At 40.5% G+C, this 25,455-nt stretch overlaps 1 protein-coding gene across 1 annotated transcript in view; it reads left to right on the top strand.

Annotated features, from left to right (window-relative positions):
* The window catches only part of TCTE1 (t-complex-associated-testis-expressed 1), a 402,880-nt gene that overhangs the window by 109,141 nt on the left and 268,284 nt on the right, over positions 1-25,455 (top strand). The window contains exon 2 of the mRNA XM_044060900.1: positions 18,018-18,297. Coding sequence (XP_043916835.1) covers positions 18,096-18,297 — 202 coding nt within the window. The 5' untranslated portion in view covers positions 18,018-18,095. The remainder of the gene's footprint in view (positions 1-18,017; positions 18,298-25,455) is intronic.

Here is a 25,455-nt window from a genome sequence, read left to right as displayed (position 1 = left end):
GCTATGGATAGATTCAATGGACCTGTGCTAAGCTGTATGTCACTAACAAGCAAAAGTAGAATGGTTGGTGGAGAGTACCACAAGGTGTGAGGTGATCTGCAAGGAAGCGGCATTGAGTACATACATAACGGTACCAGTATACATTTTGCTCCCTGGGGTGACAGTCCTATGGCTTACTCAATCTCTTTTGAAGAAAGTCAAGCAAATCAGGATCATGAACTCTCATTTAGAAATTTGTTTTTGTATTAAGCTCTATCACCCTGCTTGCCCAATATAAGCTTAGAGATTGTCATGCAATGGGACTTTGTGATGCAAGTTAATGTCTATTTGTAAGATATGGTCAGTTTGCACAGCACTCTTACAGAAAAACCCCACCATGTGATCAATGCTTGTTGAAGGAGTCAGGGATTATTTTATGTAAGTTATTATTATCCTCAAAGCCACAATGAAGAAAACTGTCAAGCTTATAAAGTACAGCAACATATACCATGTCTTTCCTATTTATAAAACAGACAGAAAAGGGAAAATTACTGTTTTGTTTTCTGAGATTTGCAAATCCCATTATCTAAATATTTCAGTATAGTCCATATTCAGAGGAAAAAGGAAACAAAAAAAGATGTTGCGCTACTTGAAATCTAAGGTGCTTTCTAGGGATGGCCTAATAGATATCCTACATGTCTATTGTTGTCATATAAGAACCTTCTTCTATGAATGAACAGTTTTTAGTGTTTGGCAAGGCTTGAATTGTTCTTTGTGTTTTGTTCTTTTTTTGTTCTTCTTGTGAACTAGAACAGAAATACTGACTACTTGAGTTGAGTGTAACCAGTGTCTTGACTTTATACCTATAGCTGATTTGTTAACTGTAGAGCTTGCTAAATGCAAGCTGCATGTGAGACTTATGATGAAACTCTGTTGTATATCTCTAATTTTGTCTGAGCTACTTTTTTCTCTGTTTTTTTTTTCCACGAGGATACATGATAATGAAAACTGCCTCCAGAAGGTACGCGAAAAGAAGCAGAGGAAAGATAAAGTTTGCAATCATTTGGAAGCTCTCTAGTTATATTCACCCTTTCCTCCTGAAATTGAGGTGTAATGTTCCTGTTTTCTTCTATACCATCTTTGCCCATGAGGCTGCAGGGAGTGTGCTCTTTTCCCATAAAAAGATTTCCTGTACTGTTTGTATCCATGCCCTATACTAAGGTTGTTCCATCCCTACAAAAGAGTGTCTGATCTGAGGTACAATACATTTGAAAATGTGGGCTGAGTAAGCTATAAACCATAAGAGATCTGGGGACCCAGGTAGATAGTAATCTCTCCTTTGACAATCATATTGCCAAAGTAGTTAGGAAATCCTTCTATGTGGCCCATCTAATTACTAAAGGGTTCACATCTAGAAATAAAGAGGTTATAGTGCCCCTCTACTCATCACTCATTAGACCTATCATAGAGTACAATGCCCCATTTGGGATGTACCTCACAAGACACTTCCAGCAGCTGGAAAGACCACAAAAGTACCTCACCAAGAGGATTACTGGCCTCAAACATATGTCCTATGTGGCCCGACTGAAAAAACTCTGGATGTACTCAGTGGCATATCGCTTACTCAGAGGTGATCTCTGCCTGACTTACAAAGCCATGTCCAACTCAGAATTGATGGACATGCTCCACCTAAAGAAATCCAAGTCACTGCGAGCCGCATGCTCTAGTGAGCTAAATCTCGCCACAACAATAAATAGAACATGCTAGAGGGATAGATTCCTGTCACAGAGACTCCCCATGCTTTGGAACAAAATTCCAAATTACATCAGGCAGAGCCCCTCACTAACACTCTTCAAGAGAAACCTTGACGAGTGGATGGGTAACAGAAAATACACCCCTGGGATCACTTTATTGGCTCTGCTTGACAGAGGATCAGTTAATTAATCAATGGGGTGGCAAAAGCCGACACACTCTGGCTAGGCTTATAAATGCCCTCGGGCAGATAGCCTAGTACCTACCTATAAACCTATAAACCTATGAACCTAAAAGTAAACCTTGTTTGTCTTTGTTTTTCAAGAACTACAATAATACCATCATGTGACTGTCCAAACAGAATATTATGGGCAGTTTTCAATATCCCATATATATATTTAGGAGCCTAGAACTGATATCATTAATGTGTACCTAAGGCATGCAATATTTCTCTTAACTACATCTGTCTTAGCATTTACAATATCATAAGCATGATTCAGTATGCAAACTCTAATTTTATCCATGGCAAAAATACACTTCTGTAATCTTCTTTTGAAATCAGTAATTTATAAAATCTTCAGTGTATCCTGAACTTGATGTAAAATGGAATTTTGTGAGGATACTGTACAAGCTAAATAATTGTGGCTCTGATGTCCATATGGATGGAGGAGGGATTTTTTTATGCTGAAAGGGGTATGGATAGTACAGCCTGACTTATGAGTATTATATGAACCTTGTCTCTATACAAGTGCCTTAAACAACTTGTTAGTTATGAATCAGTGTTCTGGCTTTTACCTTTCAGGGCACATTGAAAACTATCCTAAAGAGAAAAGAAATATCGATTTTGAATCTAAGAGTTTCATCATTTTTGTGTATTTTTTATAGAGATAAAGTATCCTACACAGAGTAATTGAAATATTCTTCCAATAAGTCTATAGTATCCTGTAAAAGGGGCTATCCCTTAGAGGAGAAATGAAATAATGTGAGGAATTATCCCCATGATCCAGCTCCATCCTGTTCACTGAAAGACACTCTGGATCCAGTATGATCACAAGTTGATACTAAGGTCCTGATGAAGGTGATGATTTACTCCTTACATTATGTAACACTGAAATCAACAGAGTACTGGTAATATAGAGGACCTCTTTCTTATCCCTGTTTCTGGGAATGATCAAGTTGAAAGAATCTGACTCTGAAATAGTGTTACAAGATGAGCACTTCTTGTTTTATTCTCTGGCTGGCTCTTTTAAAGTTTCCCATTTATCAGTCATTTCAGATCTTTGCCCTACTTTTTCTCAGTCACATTTCTTTTCATTTCTTTATTAGAGCAGAAAATCAACTTAAAACAAGTTAATGTAATAAAATCAGAGATGTTCTTCGTGTTTCACTGTTGCAGTGTCATCACACTTGGGTTATCTGCCTGCAGGTAGCCCTCAGTCAGCCCGAATAGCAGAATTAGTATTTCTGTGTCCGATGTTGTCGCTTCTTCCATGACATCAGGTCGTCAGGGGTATAGAAACAGGCAGCTGACACCATTACATCAGTCTTTCTTGCTGAGGACGAGCCCGAAGCAGAAGCAGTTCGCAAGTGCCGGTCGGTCGCTACCTGAAGTTTCATTTTCGAGTTGAATAATCCTGACGTTTTTTAAAGCTAAGTACCCCGTTGGGGATCCTTTTTTCTTGCTCTAACCAATGTCAGAAAAAGTTAACAATTCTTGCCTGTGGAAAGCAAATACCTCACAGAGATTTTCATTGTTACTGCATCACCTCTTTAGGCCCAGACCATGATGTACCTCACTGTCGCTTTTGTGCCGTTTAACATCTGAACCATTCGTCGTTGGGCTATCTTTGTTGCTAAATACTTTCGCTCTTGATCTCCGTTTTCTGAAATGGTTTCGGTAAGCCATCTGACTACCGATCTTCCAAAAAAATGTAAGGATAAAGTCAGAGACAGACCGCATAGGTCCAACACTGCCGACGATGCTTCCGCTAAGCTAGTTGCCAGTCTGCCAGTACTCAGTGAAGTGCTTTTGCAGCCCCTGATGCCCACTTCTATGGATTTGCAGGCCTCCGCTGAGACCCATTTGGAGTCCTGTATGCCGTGAGATGCTTCTTCGACTACAGAACCAGCGGATGTCTCTACCTTGGATGGGTCCGGAGCCACTGTGCAGGCACTGGCTTCTGAGGGAGTTTTTCATCCTACCAATATTCAAATCAATCCGACGACTTCTTATTTATCCAAAACTACCGAGTTTCTTAAGCCCAGAGTACACACTATGCCTAGAAAACCGACAACCAAAGTGCATGCTCATGCTCCCAGGCCACAAAACCAAATGCTTAGAATGGCTGAAGACCTTATTTCACTGATTAGGGGAAGTCAGCCTCCCTCTGCATAGAGGCAAAGACCCCAGTCCCCTTCAGCTTCTATAGACCAGGAGTCTGATGACTCTGAGTTTTCTGATTATGAAGACATGCCCTTTTCTGCCTATGAGGATTCAGATGCAATGGAATCCATTCCCTCTGCCTCCCCTCCAGAGGAGTTTTCTTTTGGTGAAACCTTGCATACTTTAAGAGAGCATTTCCACTGGCTTATGCACTCTGCAAGACAAGTCAGTATGCATACTTTACAGTGTGGCTTTGACGCCCTAGAAGCATCTTGCAGGGCAGCAGTCACTGGTTCTATACTGAGAACATATGCTTGGTTGAAGGAGCAGACCTTGCCGGAACATATCAAATTAAAGTAGCAAGATGCTCCTTTGAATAAGGACTGTTTGTTTGGCACCAAAGCAGAAGAGGTTCTTAAAAAGATGGAAGAAAAAGCTAAATCTATGCAGACTGTTAAAGAATTCTTACAAGTGCAACCTTCTAGATTCAGTAGGCATTGCCCTTCAAAACACTGGTCCTTTCCAGCCCCCCCAGGCCTTCTTAAACCAGACCCAGGGGAAACAGACCACCCAAACTACAGTCTCAGGGTATGCAGAGATCTAAGCAATGGAGTGCCCCCACCCTTAAAGCAGAGAGTGATAAGCCACCTCCTTACGGAAAAAGCTCACAATGACTTCCTTACCCCTCTCCCCAGCCCTGCTCATTTGCTTGTGCCCCTAGGAGGAAAACTTGCACTTCATGCAAAAATGTGGATGTCCATCTCTCAGGAGTGGTGGGTCCTCAACATTGTATCCTAGGGGTACAAATTTTATTTCCATTCACTGCCAACCCCAAGTGGGTTCCCAGACCTTCCTCCAAACCAGTGGTCAGAGGCTCAAAACCAAGTACTTTCCCTGCTCAATATCAGAGCTATTCAGCCAGTTCCAGTGGAGCAGAGGGGCCAAGGGATCTACTCCAGACTTTTCCTGATACCCAGGAGAGTGCTCTTGGCACCCAATCCTGGATCTTTCAATTCTCAACACCTTCTTGGTGGTACTACAATTCAAAATGCTTACCCTGCAACAGCTGCTTCCTATGCTAGCCAAGGATGCCTGGTTGGTCACCCTAGACTTAAAAGAAGCCTATCTACACATCCCCATAAGGGAGTCATGCAGGAAGTATCTACATTTCAGGGCAGGATCTATGCATTATAAATTCTCTGCACATCCCTTTGGCTTATCTACTGCATCCAGGGTATTCACAAAATGCCTGGCTCCAGCCATTGCATACTGCAGGCAGAGAAATATCCAAATTTACCCGTACTTGGATGACTGCCTGATTCAGGCGGACAGTCAGGAATTGTTGCTGAAACACCTGACATTTGTAAAAAAACCTTCTAACTTCCTTGGGGTACACCATCAACGAAAAGAAATCAAAACTGGTACCCAGTCAGAAAACTGTATTCTTGGGAGCAAGCTTGGAAACAACTTCCCAGATGGCATTCCTAACTTTAGACAAACAAGTCTATCTGACAAACTACTTCAAAAAAATGGTCAACAGAACTCAGCTGTCTGCAAGAAAAATACTGAAAGCCCTAGGGTTCATGGCTTCATGCATACTGCTAATTTCATATGCAAGACTGCATATGAGGAAACTTCAATGGTACTTAAAAAGCCTTTGGTGCCAACATTCTCAGGACCTGGAAACAGTCATTCCTATCATACCTTGTCTGAGGACAAAGTTCCTTTGGTGGGCAGAAGTATGCAACCACAAGGGACTGCTTTTTACTCAACCACATGCTGGCCAGACCCTGACCACAGATGCATCAGACTATGCATGGGGGGCTCACATGGCTGGCAAATGTATTCAGAGCCACTGGAGCCCAAGTCAAATTCAACTGCACATCAACCAAAAGGAGATGCTAGCTGTACAGAATGCTACTCTTTCCAGGACAACTGGTGATAAAAACAGACAACACCACAGTTATGTGGTATATCAACAACTAGGGGGGAACCCATTCTTACCCACTCTGAAGGTTAGCCATGGCCCTGTGGAACACAGCCTTGGACAACCAAGTTCATCTACAAGCTCAATTCCTGCCAAGCAAACAAAACTCACTGGCAGACGACTTAAGCAGAAATCTCATAGACCCACATGAGTGGAAATTGGAGCACAGCACCTTCAGCCTTCTGATCCAAAAATGGGGGACCCCAGAGATGGATCTCTTTGCCTCCTCTGACAGCCACCAGTTAAGCAAATTCTGCACCAGGAACCCTCACAGCAGAGCCTGGAAGGTGGATGTCCTATCCTTTCAATGGGAAAACCTCTCAATCTATGCCTTACCCCCTCAGCCCCTTCTCTCAAGAGTATTACTCAAGATAAAACGAGACAGGCCAAGGGCAATTCCGATTGCCCTGGACTGGCCAAACCAGCACTGGTACCCACTCCTGTGCAGCCTGACAACGGCCCCACCCTGGCACCTTCACCAGACCCCAAACCTGCTTTCACAGCAGGAGGGACAGATTTTGTATCCACAATTGCAAATCCTAAATCTTGCAGCCTGGCTTATTCCTTAAATACTCCACCAGTAAGCCTAAGCAAACAGGTGCTGGACATCATCCTTGAAGCCAGAAGGCCCAGTACTAGGAAATCCTATGCTGAAAAGTGGAAATAGTATTGTTCTTGGATTCAGTTTAAAGGAAAGGACACAACTCTGCCCTCTTTACCTCTAATCCTGGATTACCTAGCAAAACTACTCCACAGCGGCCTATCCTTCTCCTCCATTTAGATCCATGTCTCTGCCATCTTAGCTCATTACAATACTAGGACAGCTCTATTCCCTCACCCTCTCATCAAACATTTCCTGAGAGGGGCAAACAACTTAAGGCTACCAAGGAGAGTGCCCACCCCTGCTTGGGACCTTAACTTTGTACTGGAAAAACTCATGCTGCCACCTTTTGAACCTGCTGCTTCAGCAGAGTTAAAATTCCTCTCTTGGAAAACAGTCTTCCTTCTAGCCATCACTTCAGCTAGAAGAGTGCCTGAGTTAAAAGCACTGATGGCTGTTGAACTCTTCATTATTTTCCATGCTGACAGGGTTTCCCTCAGGGCCAACCCTTCCATTATGCCTAAAGTGGTGTCCAGTGCGGCTCTCAACCAATCCATCCATTTGCCAAACTTCTTCCCTAATCCTCAAAATAAAGGGGAAAGGATCCTGCACTCCTTGGACATGCACAGACAGCTCAGGTGCTACTTTGATAGGACTAAGCCTTTTAGGAATTCTAACCAGCTGCTAGTCAGCTATGCAACAGGAGCAGAGGACAAGGGCATCAGAGGGATAGGTTCCTGACCCAGAGACTCCCCAGACTGTGGAATAGATTGCCCATACATGTCAAGCAGAGTGCCTCTTTAGCCCTCTTCAAAAGGAACTTTGACGATTGGATGGTTGAAAGGAAATTCACCCCGGGGATCACGTCAGTCGCCCTGCTAGACAGGGGTCCAGGGAAGTAAATAGTGTGGGAAGAAATAGCCAGGGAATTGCTATGGCTAGGCTTGTATAGGCCCTAGGGCTGATAGCCTAGTACCAACCTATGAACCTATTTCAAAGCAAACCATCTCCAAATGGATAGCACATTGCATCCATTTCTGCTGCAAGCACCATGGAAAACCAACCCCTCAAGGCATCAGAACACATTCCACTAGGGCTACATCTAACTCTACAACATTTCTCAGGGGAGTTCCTACCAGGGTCATCTTGGAAGCTGCTACCTGGAGTTCTGTACACACCTTTACCAAGCATTACCACCTGCCTATCTTTTCCAAATCCAGGGCAGGATTTGCTACAGAAGTCTTGCAAGACTTACTAGCCAGCCTTAATTCTTTTTGACTGACTCCACCCTTCCTCAGCTTTAGGAATCAACCCAAGTGTGATGACTGCAACAGTGAAACACGGAGAACATAGTACAGTTGTGTACACTTACCATAAATGTAGATGTTCGAGTGTATTCACTGTTGCAGTCCTGGTTTCCCTCCCTCCAACTCCCTGTTTTTCTCTATCTCATCTCTCCTCTCTATGGCTAATCCTACTGGTATTGGTATTTACTTTTTACTGGTGTTGTTTCCACACCATATCCTAGCTTCCTATTTGGGGGCTCCTGACATTTGGGGCAAGAAAAACTGATGTAATGACGTCAGCTGCCTGTTTTTATACCTCCGATGATCTGACGTCATGGAAGAAGCAACAGCATCCGAATCAGAAATACTAAGTCTCTGGTGTTTGGGCTGACTGAGGGCTACCTGCAGGCAGATAACCCAAGTGTGATGACTGCAACAGTGAATACACTTGAACATCTACATTTATGGTAAGTGTACACAACTGTACTTTATCTGCCTATCACAAATACGCTTCATAGGCTTTATTCCAGAAAAACTATAAAAACTGACCAGTGTTAGACACTTGACAAAAATGACTGTTGTTAGATTAGTGCAAGCCACTATGCAGTCAAAATGTTCCTTTGAAACTACGGGACTTGCCTTAAGCATATACATAGCTGCATTAAAATAAGATGAACACGAATTTTCTTAAGGAAGAATGGGACAGCTAATGGAAGCTTTGGTCTACCAATGAAGGGAACACAAGGTTGGAAACACAAATGTTGTGATTTATTTTTAAGGTGACTTCATTTGAAAGAAAATTACAGAAGACAATAACAATGAGGTAAAGATGTGCTCCAGTGTAAACTTAAATAAAAACAGGTATCACAGTCATAGCTTACAGAGAAGTAAAACAAGATTAGCTTCACATTTCTATTTATTGACCATCTCTGAAGCTGTGGTATTCATAGAATTGAAACTTGTATAATGTTACAGTTTGTATGAGCAAATATACCGAAAATCTTTTTACCTGCTAAATAAGTTCTAACTGTAGCTCTGCCTAGATAGCAATGCCATTATATAATTCAACCGTGTAAGTATTTTGGGGACTTTCAGAGGCCTGCCTGGGAAGAAGCAGCTCACATTGAAAGTCACATTGAAAGTAATTTCTAATTTTTTTACTGGCTTCTGATTACTGCAATGCTATATTGCTCAAACAGATCCTACAGTCATCTAAAAATTCAGGAAACACTCACAACTAAAACTAACCCCACCCTGATTCATACATACACTGCCAGAACACGTGTTTTTTTGTTGTTGTTTGGTTTTTATCTTTTTTTTTTTCATTTTTTAATTTCTAATGCTGCTATGCTTGTCTTTTGGGTGAGCAAGACAGGGCAGCAGAAAGGAAACCTGTAAAACATTATAAAAAACTATTGGTGAGGATCTAGTTGAAAAAAAAAAAACTTTGTTTAAAGTATGAGATACATGCACAAACACAGAGAAATGCTGAAAAATAATACTATGACAACATACTCTGCAGACCAGCCTGCTCAGGATTAAACACCTCTTCCAGTTCTCCAAATAGGCATGACAGTGAGACTCCTGATGGTACAAAGAAACAAGTTCTGCTGAGATAACTAACAAATTATACCATGACCCCCCCCCAAAACGTGCACGCTGATTGGCCAGCATGCACATTGTAAATCGAGTTATACTAATGGAAAAGGTCCGTCGCGGACTTTTTCCATTAGTATAACTCTACTTTTAAAACACTGTCTCGCTATGTTAAATGGGTTTAACATAGCGAGACAGCTTTAAAATAAGCAATGGAGATCTCCGTTGCTTATTTTAAAGCTGCCTCGCTATGCTAAACCCATTTAACATAGTGAGACAGGTTTTAAAAAAAAAGCAACGGAGAAAGCAAGATCAGCATCAGCAATAATAATAATAATAATAATAATAATAATAATGATGAATACTTTGTAGAAATCACTAAGGATTAGGGCTGAGACCTTTTCAGATGTCTAGAAGGGGACATTTTTACGGAAAATATTTTTTTCAGGACAAACCATACTTGCAACCAGTACAAAGGACTGGACTTCACACTATTTTCAAATAACATTTCATATTTATATAATTTAAATTATTTCGTCTGTTTCAGTGTTTTAGATATAAAATAATTATTTTATGCATGTATTACAGGAAACTTTTTTCCCCCTAAATTCATGGGACATTTGACATTTTTCATATTTTTTATGTGACACAATTGCCCAAATAGGATCCGTCTTGGTTTTTAGAGGGGCAGGTGGTAACTTTGCTTTGGAGACTAGCTGCAGGTGTTCTCCAAAGTCTCATCTCAAAACTCGGGCAAGATATTCTCCCCCTGCAATTCATTTGACATTTTATTGTTGAATAGGTACCTAACTAGGAGCTGAGATAGCTAGTGGAACCTGTAGGTATCTCATGCACCCCAACAAGCCTAGGAGCATCTTGTACTACCACACACATCTCATCATAACCATACTAAACTGACTTATGTTGAAGATGTAAAAAAGTTACTATCAGAACCTCCGAGGGTTGAGAAGATTAAGTTTCAGCAGATGTCCCCCACCACATCTGCACCATGGTCATATGTAGTAAAGGGTCAACAGGTGGTAGATTCCATGAGTAAGTATAGTAATGTCTTTGTAATTAGTGACTATGTTGCGAGGCACACTGATTCCACACTTACAAGAATGAATAAAAACAAGTTTACAATTAGTTGTCTTTCTGAGTCCAGGATCCTCAACATCACAAGGGCTTTAAAGTCCCTCTTAATGGACAAATATTGCAACATAGTGGTACTCCATGTGTTTGGGAATGGCTTGAGAGGACTAACCTGAAGGATATACAGAGAAATGTGTTGGATCTCCCCATGCATGTGCCCAGTACATGTGAGACACTAGTCCTGAGTGGAATCCTTCCTTCACCCAGAATAATACTGATATACAAAGACAAGATTATTGGTTTCAACAACTGGCTTAGTGGCAGTGGAGCAGTATGTGTCAGCATATGCCAAGATGATTGACAGTTCAACTTGCTTCACTAAGGATGGCATGTACCTCTCATTCCATGGCTTCTGCACACTGATTAAAACCCTTGCTGCCCCCATGGTGCCTTTTTTAGGCAGAGTCCAGTTAATGGACATCCCAGCATTACAGATATCAATGTAAACTTTTCCAGTTCTAAACTGGACCACATCAAGGTGACTCTTCCAAATGCTAGAAGTCTTAATAACAAATTGTCTAATCTTAAAGCTTTCCACCATCTTGAACATGTACGCATTTTTTAGTTACTGAGACTCCATTTCAGGGTAAAGATAGTACTCCTTCCTTACCTGGGTTTTTCAACCACCATGTATTTAGGTCTAATGGAACCTGCAGTGGTGTCTGTATATTTGTCAAGTGCCACTTCATTTCTAGACCTACAAACTGAACTCATTCAACTCCAACTTACTCTGAGCAAGACAAACTATCAGCTTATTGTCTGCTACAGGACACCCTCCATGTTCCCTGATAACCATGTGAAACTCCCAAGTGTACCTGAGGGACTACTTATTACCAAAAATGCATTTGTAATGGAACATGTCAACTATCTCAAAAGACACTGCAGCACCTGTCCCTACAAAGATGGGTATGTCAGTTCCTTCCATGTTTTCAGGTCCACAAGAAGCTTTAATGAGGGTATCCATATTTGTCAGGGACCCTATTGTTTCATGACAAATCATCTGTGATACTCTACTGGAATGAACAGTGGTCCAGGTAACTTTCAATAAAACTATCTACTATGTCATTAACAACTGTGATCCCCACCCCAATAATTATTTAAGTCAGGTTGAAAACCTCTCCTAAATCAAATATACTTGTAGTGCATGGAACACCGTGATTGTGCTGTGAAACTGGTAAAAAGGCAAGTTTGTTAAGCACTCCCTCAGCTTTGTTAAGCATGTTAGAGCATTATCAGTGCTAAGCTGCCACAACAGAAGAGTGGCAGGAATCCATTAAGCATTTCACTCTGATTTTTTTAGGTCTGAATGATGTGCTTATCTGTTTTCTAATGCTATTCTTTGGTGGTCATTCTGTTTGCATAGCTATTAACTGCTTACTTCCAGAATCAAGAACAAATCCGGAAATAATCAGGGACACTTTTAAAATATTAGTATTAATAACTTCAGATGTTGATATAATAGGATAATGTGAATTATCATGCATTATGATGCATTTACTGAAATAAATGAAGTCTGCAAGTGTAACTCTTTCATCATTTATGAAGTGTAATACACAACCTTTTCTTCCAAAATCAGTAGTTTTAGGAGTGTTTAGAAAAGATGATGAGCAAAAAGGTCACACAGGAAAACCAATTGGTTAAAAAACACAAAAAGAAAAATCTAGCAAAGCTAGACTTTCCACTGTGTGATACCTTAAATCTCTTGTATCAGAGGCAACATAGGATATATGCAAATTACCCTTTAAGGATATCAGGTGTTTCAGCTAAATGGCAATTCTAATGTCCATGACTTTTTCTTTTACTTTTAAGTCTATTTATGGACAATTTCAGATCAATAAAGCCAAACCAGCTAGCTGTGGACATCCATGTTTCTACTTTCTTATAGCATCATCACCCCAGCATAAGAGGAATATTTGATTTTTGGAAACACAGGGTTGTCATACCCAACTGATATTCATAAACATCAGGGTGTCTACAAAATACCCCAACTAATAAACTAAAACAATGAGTAAAAATGTCACACAGGAAAACTATTTGGTTAAAAAACACAAAAAGAAAAATCTAGCAAAGCTAGACTTTCCACTGTGCAATACCTTAAACCTTTTGTGTCAGAGGCAACATGGGATATATGAAAATTACGCTTTAAGGATATCAGGTGTTTCAGCTAAATGGCAATTCTGAATGTCCATGACTTTTTCTTTTACTTTTAAGTCTATTTATGGACAATTTCAGGCCAATAAAGCCAAACCCTCTAGCTGTGGACATGCATGTTTCTGCCTTCTTATGGCATCATCATCACAGCATAAGAGGAATGTTTGACTTTTGGAAACACAGGGTTGTCGTGCCCAACTGATATTGAAAAGTCTAGCTTTGCTAGATTTTTCTTTTTGTATTTTTTGACCAATTGGTTTTCCTGTGTGACCTTTTTACTCATTGTTTTAGTTTGTTAGTTGGGATATTTTGTAGACACCCTAATGTTTATGGCTATCAGTTGGGTACAACAACCCTGTGTTTCCAAAAGACAAATATTCCTCTTATGCTGTGCTGATGATACCATAGGAAGGCAGAAATGTGCATGTCCACAGCTAGAGGGTTTGGCTTTATTGGCCTGAAATTGTCCATAAATAAGACTTTAAAGAAAAAGTCATGGACATTCAGAATTGCTATTTAGCTGAAACACCTGATATCCTTAAAGGGTAATTTGCATATATCCCATGTTGCCTCTGATACAAGAGGTTTAAGGTATCACACAGTGGAAAGTCTAGCTTTACTAGATTTTTCTTTTACTGCTTAGGAAAGACAAAGCTAAATGTTGAGCCAAAATTAGGTACATCTCTGAAAGTCAGGAACAGCTGAGAGGTATATCTCTGTGTAGTAGACTTTAGTGTGTTAATGGTTGTATAAACTGTGAAACACGTACTGCAACTACACTGTTTTTCTCCCCTAAATTTTGTAGTGCATGGGAACAGGAAAAGATGCATGCACTACAAAGAATTATGATGATTGGGTCTTTCTGATCATGACCTGAGATGTTATGTGCTCTCAGCATGAATGTCAAGATTCACCTAGAGTTTTGAACATATAACATCCTGGTTATAATGAGAGATCCAAGCATTTTTATTATGAAAGATTTAACTACCCAATTATAATCTCGTATACATGTAAACCTGGCAACAAATACACTCAAATATTTCCATTTTCTTCATGCTAATTCCCTTGATCAAATTGTTCCCCTCTGCACCGGGGTGATAATCTTCTTGACATTGTTCTTGCCAACATCTCTTTCTATACTATCCCTAATGCTAATACCTATTTAGTAAAATCTGCCTACCCAGCAGCAACCTTCTTTAAAATACACTTAGAACCCCCGAAAAGCACAGTATTTTATGGTTACTTCAAAACAAACCTCATCCTTTTTACAGACCTTCATGACAAGTATAAGCAGTGCAGTTCACCAAATAACCATATACTTCATGCAATTACATACTACCATGAATCCTTTCCATTTATAGAGAGATGTATTAAAGACTTTGTTCCCATGTGGTGTAAGGATAATGGTAAATTCAGAAATAAGCCCTCATGGCGGAATTCATTATACAGCAAAAGAAGCTTAAAGCTATTGGCAATAGATTTCCATGCTCTCAAAAAAAGACTTAAAACTTATAAGTAAATCTTTGAAATTCACCATCAACTCAGAATCATTGCCAACTGTAAAGATAAATCACAAACTTTCTTCAGGTACATTAGGAACCTTAGAAATTATGACCATAAGTGTGAAGATCTTATTTCTAATGCAGTCTCCCATTATGATCATGAAGTTGTTGCTAATATCCTTGTAAACAAATTCAGTGATAATTTTACACTCTAAACCAATCTAGTTGCTCCCCACTACAAACCATTCTACCCCTTCCAAAATCACCTTGGACCAAGTTACAGCTGTACTATCAAAAATTAAAAATATTAATTCCATGGGGCCTCATAATATTTCTGTCTCTCAGTAAGTGTCAAGCATCACTTAGCCAAACTCCTCTTATAATTCTTGAGTTTGTCTCTTCACTGTTTATGTCCCTGAAACATGGTTGCCATAGAGGAAGCATTTCACAAAGGAGGCTCCAACAGATAGAGACTCCATGAACTATAGTACTACTAGTCTCACAAGTATCATATGTACATTTTTTCTTCACTGCCTACTGCCCATCAGACCTCTGAGTAATTAATTGTCCTGTTCATTCCACAGAGCACAGGAGAGGTGAGAGCCAGTTGTAGAGGTTGTTATTTTAGCAGTCATTGGGGCTGTTCTGTGTTCTGCAAACTCCTCCACCAATGCTAGTAACCACTCCCCAGGAAGAATGAAAAATGAGTATAGTGCAGGACTGTAACTCACTTCTGTGAGTGACATAAACCCAAACACACCCTCGCCACCTGAAATTAATATATTCAGGGAATCAGTACACTTGATATACCCATGCACACATATTTCATCCCACCATCCAAGACACAGCTCCTTTAGTTCTCTTCCTTCTCTGCCCAGCTACAAAAGGCACTGAAGCTGCTAACTGAATATGAGTAACCAGAGCCGTTGATATGGATTTATCCTTTTATGACAATGGAGCTGGTTTAAGTATCATTTATAAAGTTATGGACAGCATAATTGCCATGCTAATAAGCAATGGTATGTGTGATTTATAAACCCTGGGCCAGCATGACATGGCCTGCAAAGTTAGCTAACCTAGCACCTACATATATTTATATTTTTATAATGTGTTTCAGAAGGACTGGAAACTGAATGGAACTGTCAGATTTCCCTTGGCCACTTGGCTACTCCAACAGCATCAGGACAAGACAAATAGTATGTCAGTCATGGGTTCACTATAAATGCCAAAAAATACAGTATAAATACAAAAAACACACCATGAAAACCAAAAATAAAATAAAATAAAATAAGATAAACCACAATTTAATTAAGATACTTAATAAGTGCTTTTGTCTCCCATATGAAAGTTCATCAGACTAAAGTATCTGAAAACAATCATTCATTTAGACAATTGTTTAGATCACATGCCATAATTATTTTTTAAACGTTCTCCTTTCAAGGAAAATGTTGAAATTCTCGTTATCATTCATCCCTAGGAAGTTAATGGCTTTCAGTTTGATCTGCCAATAATACTTCTTCCAGTCTAATTCATCTTCTGAGTCAAATCTATGAGTAAAGTTATGCACTTGGTCAGTTATAGTACATAAAACAATTACTGCTGCAACAACTGGCATGTTTAGCCAGAGCATTAGTAAACTTTGCATTATCAACAAAATGCATATGTTCATAAATCCTATAAGAAAGCCCTCTGGGAGTTCTACCTACATAGAAAGCAGTACATCTTGTGCAGTTAGCTGTATACACAACACATTTGGTTTTTACACTTAAAGCTTCCAGGGACCTTAATTTTTATATTTCTCAAGCTGATTTCTAATGCACCTGTGTTACTACATTTGCAATAATTGCAATTAAAACACTTATACATTTCTTTGTTAGTGCTTGCAGTCTGCAATAAATTGTTCAGATGTAACTGAAAAAAATCTTTGTAATTCTTACCTGTTCTGTATACAAATTTTGGTTCATGACTGATCTTTATAATTTCAGAGAATACTTTTAAGATCTTCCACTTATTTTTAGCAATATTCTTAGTCACACATTTGCCAACAGAAGACTTAACTGCCATTGCGATCTTTAAAGAAAGAGTTGCCAAATGGTTTGACCTAATTATGTGTTACAAAACTTACAACAAGGTTAATATTTGTCAGTTCTACCTTCTGCCACATCTTTGGCAGTTTTAGAAATCAAGTTATGAGGGTATCCCCTTTGTTCAAACTTTTGTTTTAAGTACATACTTTCTTTCCTAAAAACAGTATCTTCTGCAGTAATTCTGCTAGTTCTGATATACTCCCCTTCATTATTTTCTTTTTTAATGAATAGAGATGCATTTTGTTGCAGTGCAGATAAGCACTGGTATGCACGTTCTTTTTATGAATCTTTGTTATAAATTCACCTTTACCTTCATAAATAGTTAAGTCTAAAAAATATATGTTGTTAGGATCAGTACTATAGGCAAATTAAAAAAATAATTCACATTATTTAAATAATCCATGAATAATGAAAATTCATCTGCACACTCTTTCCATACTAAAATACGTCATCAATAAAGCAGTTATAAAAAAATACACTTCATAAAATGCTGCTGAAAAATAAATTCCTTTTCCCATCTAGTCATAAATAGATTGGTGTAGCTACTGTTAACATGGTTGTCTACATCTCTTATGATTCTTTTAGATGTCATTGTATTTACATTGATTAATCTGGTGAGTATAGAAACACACTGATGTAAGATGTTGCCTGCATTCCAAATTACCAAACTGATGCAATTAGTTACTATGCAGTGTCATTTTAATCCAATTAGATAACATGAAGTATAAAGGAGAGAAAGAGACCCCTTAAAATGACAATAGTGACTGTGTGTGTGTGTGTGTCTTTCGGCTTTTCCCGGTTAGGGGTCGCCACAGCGGAACTCCGGTCCGCTAATGATTGGCAGTAGAGTTTTACATGCTGGCTTGCCGGGCCTAACGCACAACCTTCAACGAAGGAACGCCCATTCAAGCATGTCGTCACACAGTAGACGCTTTAACTGAGAATCGAACGGGCAATGTCTAACTGTGAGGCGACAACGCTACCGCAGCACCACCACCGCGTATAAAATGACAATAGTGACTGTGCTCTTCTTTAACATGCAAGATCCATTGCCAAACAGTAGCAGGACAAAACCTGAATCGTTGCATTCCATTTGTGATACTGACAAACAAAAATGAGTAAAAGTACAAAAAGACAACTGTGTTAAAAAGAACACTTTCACACACAGTCTGCAAAAGAAAAATATGGTTTGTTTTCTCTAAGCTGTAGTAACTTCAGAATTAGTTAACTGAAGCAGAAGTGAAGCAGTAGGAACATAGGGAATACAACTCCCTCCCTGATGGAGGGTGTGGGGGGCTTTGGTCCCTAGACAAAGTACAGCTTATGTTTTTTTCTTAGAAACAGTGTTTCTCATTAGAGAACATCATTTTCTCCTGTTGTGGTCAAGATTCAGTATGCATCCGGATGACATTGCAGAAGCTCTTCCAGATCCTTGCATAAGTCTTTACTGTAAACAACTCCTGGATGGAAAGACCTTCTTAATGTGTTTTGATGCTGGTCTGTCCAACTGTTTAACAAATGTTTTGTCTATTCTTTTTCAGCCAGTTCTTATCACTCAGTACAAAGAAATAAAGGTTTCTTCTTCTATCACAATTGAATTAAAGAAAAAACTATCAGTCATGCCAGACAGTGCTATAAGTGGCTCTTCTGCCAGAAGGGAAACAGGGAAGATCCCACCTCCAGTCCAGACACGACGAATCAATCCAGCAGCTGATCATAGAAAGATAAGACGAATTATAGCAGAAGATCATGAATGGTCATTGGCAACAGTACCACAATTGACTGAACTCTGTCTTCAACATATCATCAAGAACTTTGAAAGTAAGTAATATTTTTTTTCTTTTTTAATAAAAAGAGATGCCCTCAGACTTTTAAGCGAGCTTTTAATTTCACATGAGAGCATACATCTCAAACTCCAGATCAAAAAATCAGGGACAAAGAACCTTAAAATCAGGGACATTCAGGGACACCTAATTAACATGGACACATCCACATATTCAGTGGACACACCCACACATTCAATAAAAAGAAAATAGATAATTTGAAAGGGCTAGTGCCAGACTTTATACAAAATTCTTAATATTAAACATACAAAAAGTAACAGAAATAAAATATTCTCACCTACACAGTACCGGTTAGCAAAGTCTTAATTAAAATACATTTTTCTTCTTTGTTCAAATGTTTACATGTGAAGTTAAGAAAAGCTGTGTAGTAATTTTTAAAGATTCATTAAGGCAGCAAAACCCTTCCCTTTAGTCTCCCATCTTATACCATGGAGCAATTTACGGAAACAGCGAAACCTGTTTCCCCATGTTCTTCAAAAAAATCTACCAACTCTTACTTACTTACCTGTACACTGCAGAAAATTAAATCCTAAATCACACTCATTGAACCTCAGCTCAGACCTCCAGGGAACAATTGCAAAACTCTTTACTCTGACCACGCTAATGGAAACTGCCAAATTAAATGCCCTCTCAAGATCCGAAACTGATCCATGTCCACGACTTAATCCAGGCACATGCATTTCTTGGTTTCACTCCCTTGAACCTTGGCTTAATAGATGAGTTTGCTCTTCTTGGTATCAGTATTCTCCATTGACTTTTCCAGCTCCAATGATAATCATTAGCGAACCCTTCCATTTCCATGCTGACTCTGCTTGATATGCAGGCTAAGCAGATCTAATTGAGCACTACAAGCATACTAGGTCTGCTGCAGCCACTACCACACAACAGGAAATGAAGCCAGCCAGCAACTGCATGCAAAGCAGGTACAGCAAAGCAGCACTCTGATTGGCTGAGACATCTACAGCCTGAACAGAGCTTGCTTTACTGCACCCACATTTGACAATCAGGAAGGTAAGTTATTTAAGCTTAAAAATGGGTGGTCCAAGACAGTTCAGGATGATTGGGCATTATGCATGAGAGCTTGCTAAAGTTGTAAATTTGTAATAATTACAGTTATTTAAAGTTCAGTTAATAAGGATCCTTTCAGTCCATATTTTTGTTTTCATATTCCCTCATATGTAACACTTTCTGTACAATATATGTATACACACACACACACTCACACACACAGAGACAAACACATACACACAGAACACACATTTTGTTTGTTTCATCATATGTTACTTATTCCTGGCTTAGCTTGGACTGTTAGCCATCTTTGATTTTGAATCCACTATATGTTCAACAGCTCCATTCTTATTAGGGCCACCATATAGAAGTGGAAGCCCCAGAGATTTCATTTTGCTGTGTGGGTCTTGTCCCTCTAGACAGGAATGGCCTTCGTGACCTTTGTAGGCATAGAATGACATGTCATTTTGGAGATGAACAAATGTCCAAGGGCTATCACACTGCACCTTTTTTAAGCTGAAAAAAATGTAACCCCACCCTCCTCTGAAGTGCTGGGCTCTGTAGGAGTATGATTAGGGATGCACTTGAGAATTACAGTGAGAGAGTTTCAGTGCTTCACCTCCATGGTGGTGCTAACTTTAAAGTTCATGTACTCATGCTACTGTGACATTCTGTTTTTCCCTTGTCTCCTTGTCCCCACTAGGAACCAGGCAATGGGACATGCCCACCCCTAACATGTCCCAATACATCTCTGCTTTGAAACAGGTGACTAGGTGTTGCCTCATTCTCTTTTATCTCTCCCCCCATTTCAGCTCCGCCAGCATATGGACTGATAGTCAAACTCTGCTTGTCTGGATCATTGTTATAGAGTCATCCTGGAATGACACACAGCTGACACTTACAGTACACTAAGCCATGCTACAGAGCTGACACTTACAGTACAGATGCCCTGCTACCTAGCTAACACCTTTAGTACACTATGCCATGCTACAGAGCTGACATGTTTAGTACACTAAGCCATGCTACAGAGCTGACATGTTTAGTACACTAAGCCACACTGCAGAGCTGACACTTTTAGTACACTAAGCCACACTGCAGAGCTAACACTTGTAGTATACTCTGCCATGCTATAGAACTGACACTTTTAGTACACTAAGCCATACTGCAGAGCTGACACTTTTAGTACACTAAGCCATACTGCAGAGCTGACACTTTTAGTACACTAAGCCACACTGCAGAGCTAACACTTGTAGTACACTATGCCAATTAATACCTATTTATATGCTAGAGAAAAGAAAGGAGACAGTATGAGGTAAGGTACAAGGACATGTAAGTGGAACTTAAAGTCTAAGGCAAACAGAATGAAAACAATAGCTGATGTTAAAGGAACAGAGCATAGAAGCTGCATAGTTCAGTTGCATAGTATAGTAACAATGTGTTTAATGGATGGAAATACAGAAATGTAGAACAATTCCGACACTGCAAAGACAGAGTATCAGGCTTGTCCAGTCTTCTGATTTCTGTTTTCTGCTAAACTCGGAGATCTTGTTTGGCTTTTGACCTCACAGTCTTCATTTCATTATTATGTATTTTTTATATCTCTCCCATTCATACTTGATTACCCAATAAAGTTTATGTCACTTCTGTCTCTGGACTTTTCCCCCTTTGTCCATTGCCTTGTCTATAAAGAAAATGATTTGATGTTGTCAATTTCCATTCATTTCTCAACAACTGGGTTCAGATCCAACTCTCGGATCTGACTCAGCCATTGTTTACAGCTTATGTCCACTAGAAAACTCTTGTGCTCCTCCCTTCCCCATAATGCTCTATCCCCTAACAAACCTCAGATCTTGTTTGTCGCTTTCACATTCGGGTGTAGTTGCTGTGAGCTCTCGATCTTAGTGTTCAAAGACAGAGATAAGTTGTTATCTTATAATCTTTTTACCCTTTGTTATACCTAACATATTTCCTCCCTACCTACATGCTAGTGTAATTATTTAATGATAAACTTTCCCTTCTATCCCCTTTTACATGGCTAGTATATTCTTCAGGACCTTTGTTGGTATCTCCTTTCCTTCTTCTATCTCTAAAAAGAAATCTATTAAAAAGCTTGCTTCCTTCTACTTTTTTGGAGGCTTTAACTGGGGATCAACCCCCCAAACCAATAACAAAGGAACACTCTGGAAAGCCTTCGGATCCTTCAGTATCCTTCACCTCTTACTTGGATCAGATGGTAGAACCACCAAGAAAGAAACACAAAAAGTCAGCTCCGAAGACTGTTCCTTCTCTGAAGCCAGCATCAGACACCAAATTGGCTTCCTCAGATCCTGTATAATCAGATCTAAAGCCTTTACCTTGGACCAGATATATTTGCCTTCCATAGATTCGGTTCCCTCTTGGGTCTCATCTCCACATTTAGAGTCTCGCCGGCATTCTAGGTCCCCCTCTGTGGCTTCATCATCTAGTTTTTCCAGACATCTGACTGAAACCGATGTGGATGGAATGATGAGGAAGTTTCTTTTGGTGAAGATTCATATTGGAGTTCTTTCGGCTCCACCTCCTTCAGGTCAGGAAGCCCTCACCAGCACTACCCCACTGATCTCAGCTCCTTCTCCAATCCAACGTGGTTTCAGAGCCCTTGATCTTAGTTTTCTGGGACTGTCTGGGTTGGATCTGAAGTTTATAGTATCTTCTGCTCCAAGGCCTTCTTTGAATGCAGCAGCTCCAAGTGTGTTGGGGCCAGACTGCTCTCAGAGCCAAAGCACCCCTGTTGGAGCTGAGGTGTTGGAGCAAACTCTGAAGTTGCTGGAGACATATCTGCCCCTCAGAGCTTTGGCATTGAATAGTTTGGCTCCGACCTCTAACTTGGGTGGACTGCCTTTGGGGAAGGGAGAGCTGATGGGGTGGAAGCATGACTTCATGGCTCTGTCAACTTCCTTCTCCCTGGAGCATTCTGCGTTTGAGGTAGTGGAGAGAATGTCTTCTGCTTCTGCAGGATGGATGGTTCCTTCCCCCTTAGATTTCCCTTCTGGATCCCGTATTTCTCTGTGTCTTGAGCCTCATCACTCTACTTCACAGGGACAGCCAGCCCAAAGACTCCAGGCTACCCAGTAGGGTATAACCATGTCTTCTAATGCTTCTCCAGAACCCCCACTAAAGAAGTCCCTAGGATGAGGAAGTGCAAGAGGAGGCAGTTGAACTCCCCCTCAGGAGTCGGTCACTGTAGATATCAATTTTGATGAGAGGGAAGGGTCCCCATGATCACCAACCAGTGACATCTCATTTGGAAACATCCTAGAGATCCTTAAGCAGAAGGGTGGTTGGTCTACCAATAATACTTACCAAGATTAATTGGTATTCCTGAAAGAATTTGGGTCTAGCCCATCTAACTCCTGGGTAACTCCACCCACCAATGAGCTCATTGATTTGATCTCTATGTGGGTGTGGAAGGAACCAGACACGGTTGAGCTGATTTTCAAGAGATCAAACTGGATTTTGGTGCCACATAAAGGAAAGGAATTCTGGAACAAGGGAGTACTGGTAGATGCCATGGTTGTGGCAGAGGCCAACAAGAAGGAACTCGCAGAACAGAGTTCCTCTGTCCATTCCCCTAACAGGGAGTCAAGGGCATTGGACAATTTTGAGAAATGTGTTTATGCTTCAGTGACATTTGCACTCAAATCACCAAATTGTTTGGCACACTTCACTAGTTTGCAGAGAGGGATTTGATTAAGGAACTTTCCAAATCCTTCACTGGGACCAGTACTAATGAAGTTCAAACTTCTGTGGCCTCTCAGTTTGCTACCCTTTAATCAATCACTAATTCATCCATGAGGCTCATTTAACATGTGGCTAAAGGTACCTCAAGGGCAGCGGGTTTAGACATTTCCATCAGGAAGCATTCTTGGGTGTGCTTGTTTGACTTTGTAGAGTCCTTCAAGTCCTCTTTCATCAATGCACCTTTTGATGGAAGCTGTTTATTCGGCCCTAAGGTAAAGGACACACTCTCCAGGTGTGAGCAAGTTGGAAAGACCCTCTCTGCAGTGGGAGCATGACCTTTTCCAGGAATCAATGAGGAGGTCAAAAAATGTAGTTCAGAAATTCCCAGGATCCTTTCTAAGATCCATGTGAAGATAGATCCCCCAGGGGCAGAGGGGGGAACTAGAATGGAAGATGCCACCCACATGGCAGAGGAGGCCCACAGAACCAAGAGTCTAGAGATTCCTTCTCTGACAGATCCTACCAGCACTCCTGAAAGGAGACCCGATTGTTCACCTCTGGAGGCAATCGGGGTCATTTATCCCTGCAGAAGAGAGCCTGGATAGACCTTACAAAAGATATGTCGGTGCAGAGTGTTATTTCCAGAGGTTATATAATTCCCTTTTCCCTACCACTCCCATCTGTATGCAAAATTCCCAATGTTCAATCCAGTCAGATGAAAACAGCAGCACTATAAATAGAAAAGCTTCTAGGAAAAAAGAGTAATCCAAGAGGTCCCACCAGACCAGATAGAATCCAGAACTTACTCAATATTCTTTTTAGTACCAAAGAAAATAGGGGACTGGAGACCAATTTTGAATCTCAGCAGTTTGGACAGATCAGTTCAGCACACCAAGTTCTGGATGGTCATGGTTCAGTCCATTCTGCCCTTTTTGTGCAAGGATGACTGGACATGCTCGATAGACCTTCAAGATGTGTACTATCCCATAAAATGAACAGACAATCCAAAAAGTACTTACATTTCTGTCTGGGAGCCTCTCATTACCAGTTCAGAGCACTGTCCTTTGGTCTCATCACAGCCCCCAGAGTGTTCACCAAATGCATTGCAGTGGTAACAGCTCACTTGACACTACAGGGATTCTGAGTGTTTCCGTATTTTGACAACTGGCTCATAACCCGTCCGACCAGGAATCTACTGATAAGAGCTCAAGACCAGGTACTCCAGACTTGCTCCCTTCTGGGGATCACCATAAATGGCAACAAATCTCAGTTAGAAGCATCTCAGACATTGGAGTTCATAACAGCAATTTTCAACACAATATCCATGACAGCCTGTCTTCCTATCCCAAGAGTACAGACTATCCAATTCTAGGTCAAAAAGATAATTAAAAATTCCTCGATTTCATCCCAATTGATTCTACAAGCCTTGGGATCAATGTCTGTGGCAATAGTTCTAGTTCCCCTAGCAAGATTTCATGTGAAGATTCTATAATGGATGTTAGCAATTCAGTATTCCATTCTTCATCAGCATATATCCACTCAGTTAAGAATTTCCCAAGCATGCAAAAGATACCTTTGCTGGTGGATCTGATCAGATCAGATTCTACAAGGCCATCCCTTCATTCTTCCTCAATCCAGGGCCTAAATAATCATGGATGCATCCCAGATTGGGTGGGTGGGGGCACTTCCTAGGAAAAACAGTCCAAGGCAGATGGTCCCCCGAAGAGGCCAATATACATGTCAATGTCCTGGAAATGAGTGCAGTGCTCTTAGCATTGCAGGCTTTCCATGACTCTTTCCCTTTTGGGACTGCTGTGATTCAGACAGACAATACATCTGTGGTTTGGTACATCAGCAAACAAGGAAGAACCAGATCTTATCCTTTGTGTTGAGGAGTTCTCAGAGTTTGGCAATGGGAGATCTCATCCAACCAATTTCTTATAGAAATGCACATTCCAGGGAAATCTGACATGATAGCAGACAAGTTGAGCAGGCCCATTCTACTACCTTATGAATGGCCTCTCAGGAAGATAGTGGCAGAAATTATTTTTCCCCAATAAGGCCAACCATGCTGTGACCTATTTGCATATCTACTAAATAACAAGTGCAGTAGGTTCTTTGCCCTTTGCCCTTATCCCCCCATGGGAGAATCACCAAGAGATGCTGTCCTACATGATTGCCCCCCCCCCAGTTTCCTGTATGCATATCCTCCAACTCCCTTAATCCCCAAATTTCTTTAGAAAGTAACCTGGTTGAAGAGCCAAGTCAACCTCGTTGCCCCTTACTGGCCTCGGCAAATCTGGTTCCCCTTTCTCTGGCCTCATCTAGTCTACTTTCCTTGGATTCTGATTCCAATTCCAGATTTTCTGTCTCACCTGACTGACATGATTCACTCAGATATCTCAAA

The sequence above is a fragment of the Protopterus annectens genome, chromosome 1.part0 (genome assembly GCF_019279795.1).
Source record: "Protopterus annectens isolate FY-2018-M chromosome 1.part0, PAN1.0, whole genome shotgun sequence".
Classification (NCBI taxonomy): domain Eukaryota; kingdom Metazoa; phylum Chordata; order Ceratodontiformes; family Protopteridae; genus Protopterus; species Protopterus annectens.
Note: the sequence above shows the minus strand (reverse complement) of the source record. Positions and strands in the feature narration are given on the sequence as shown.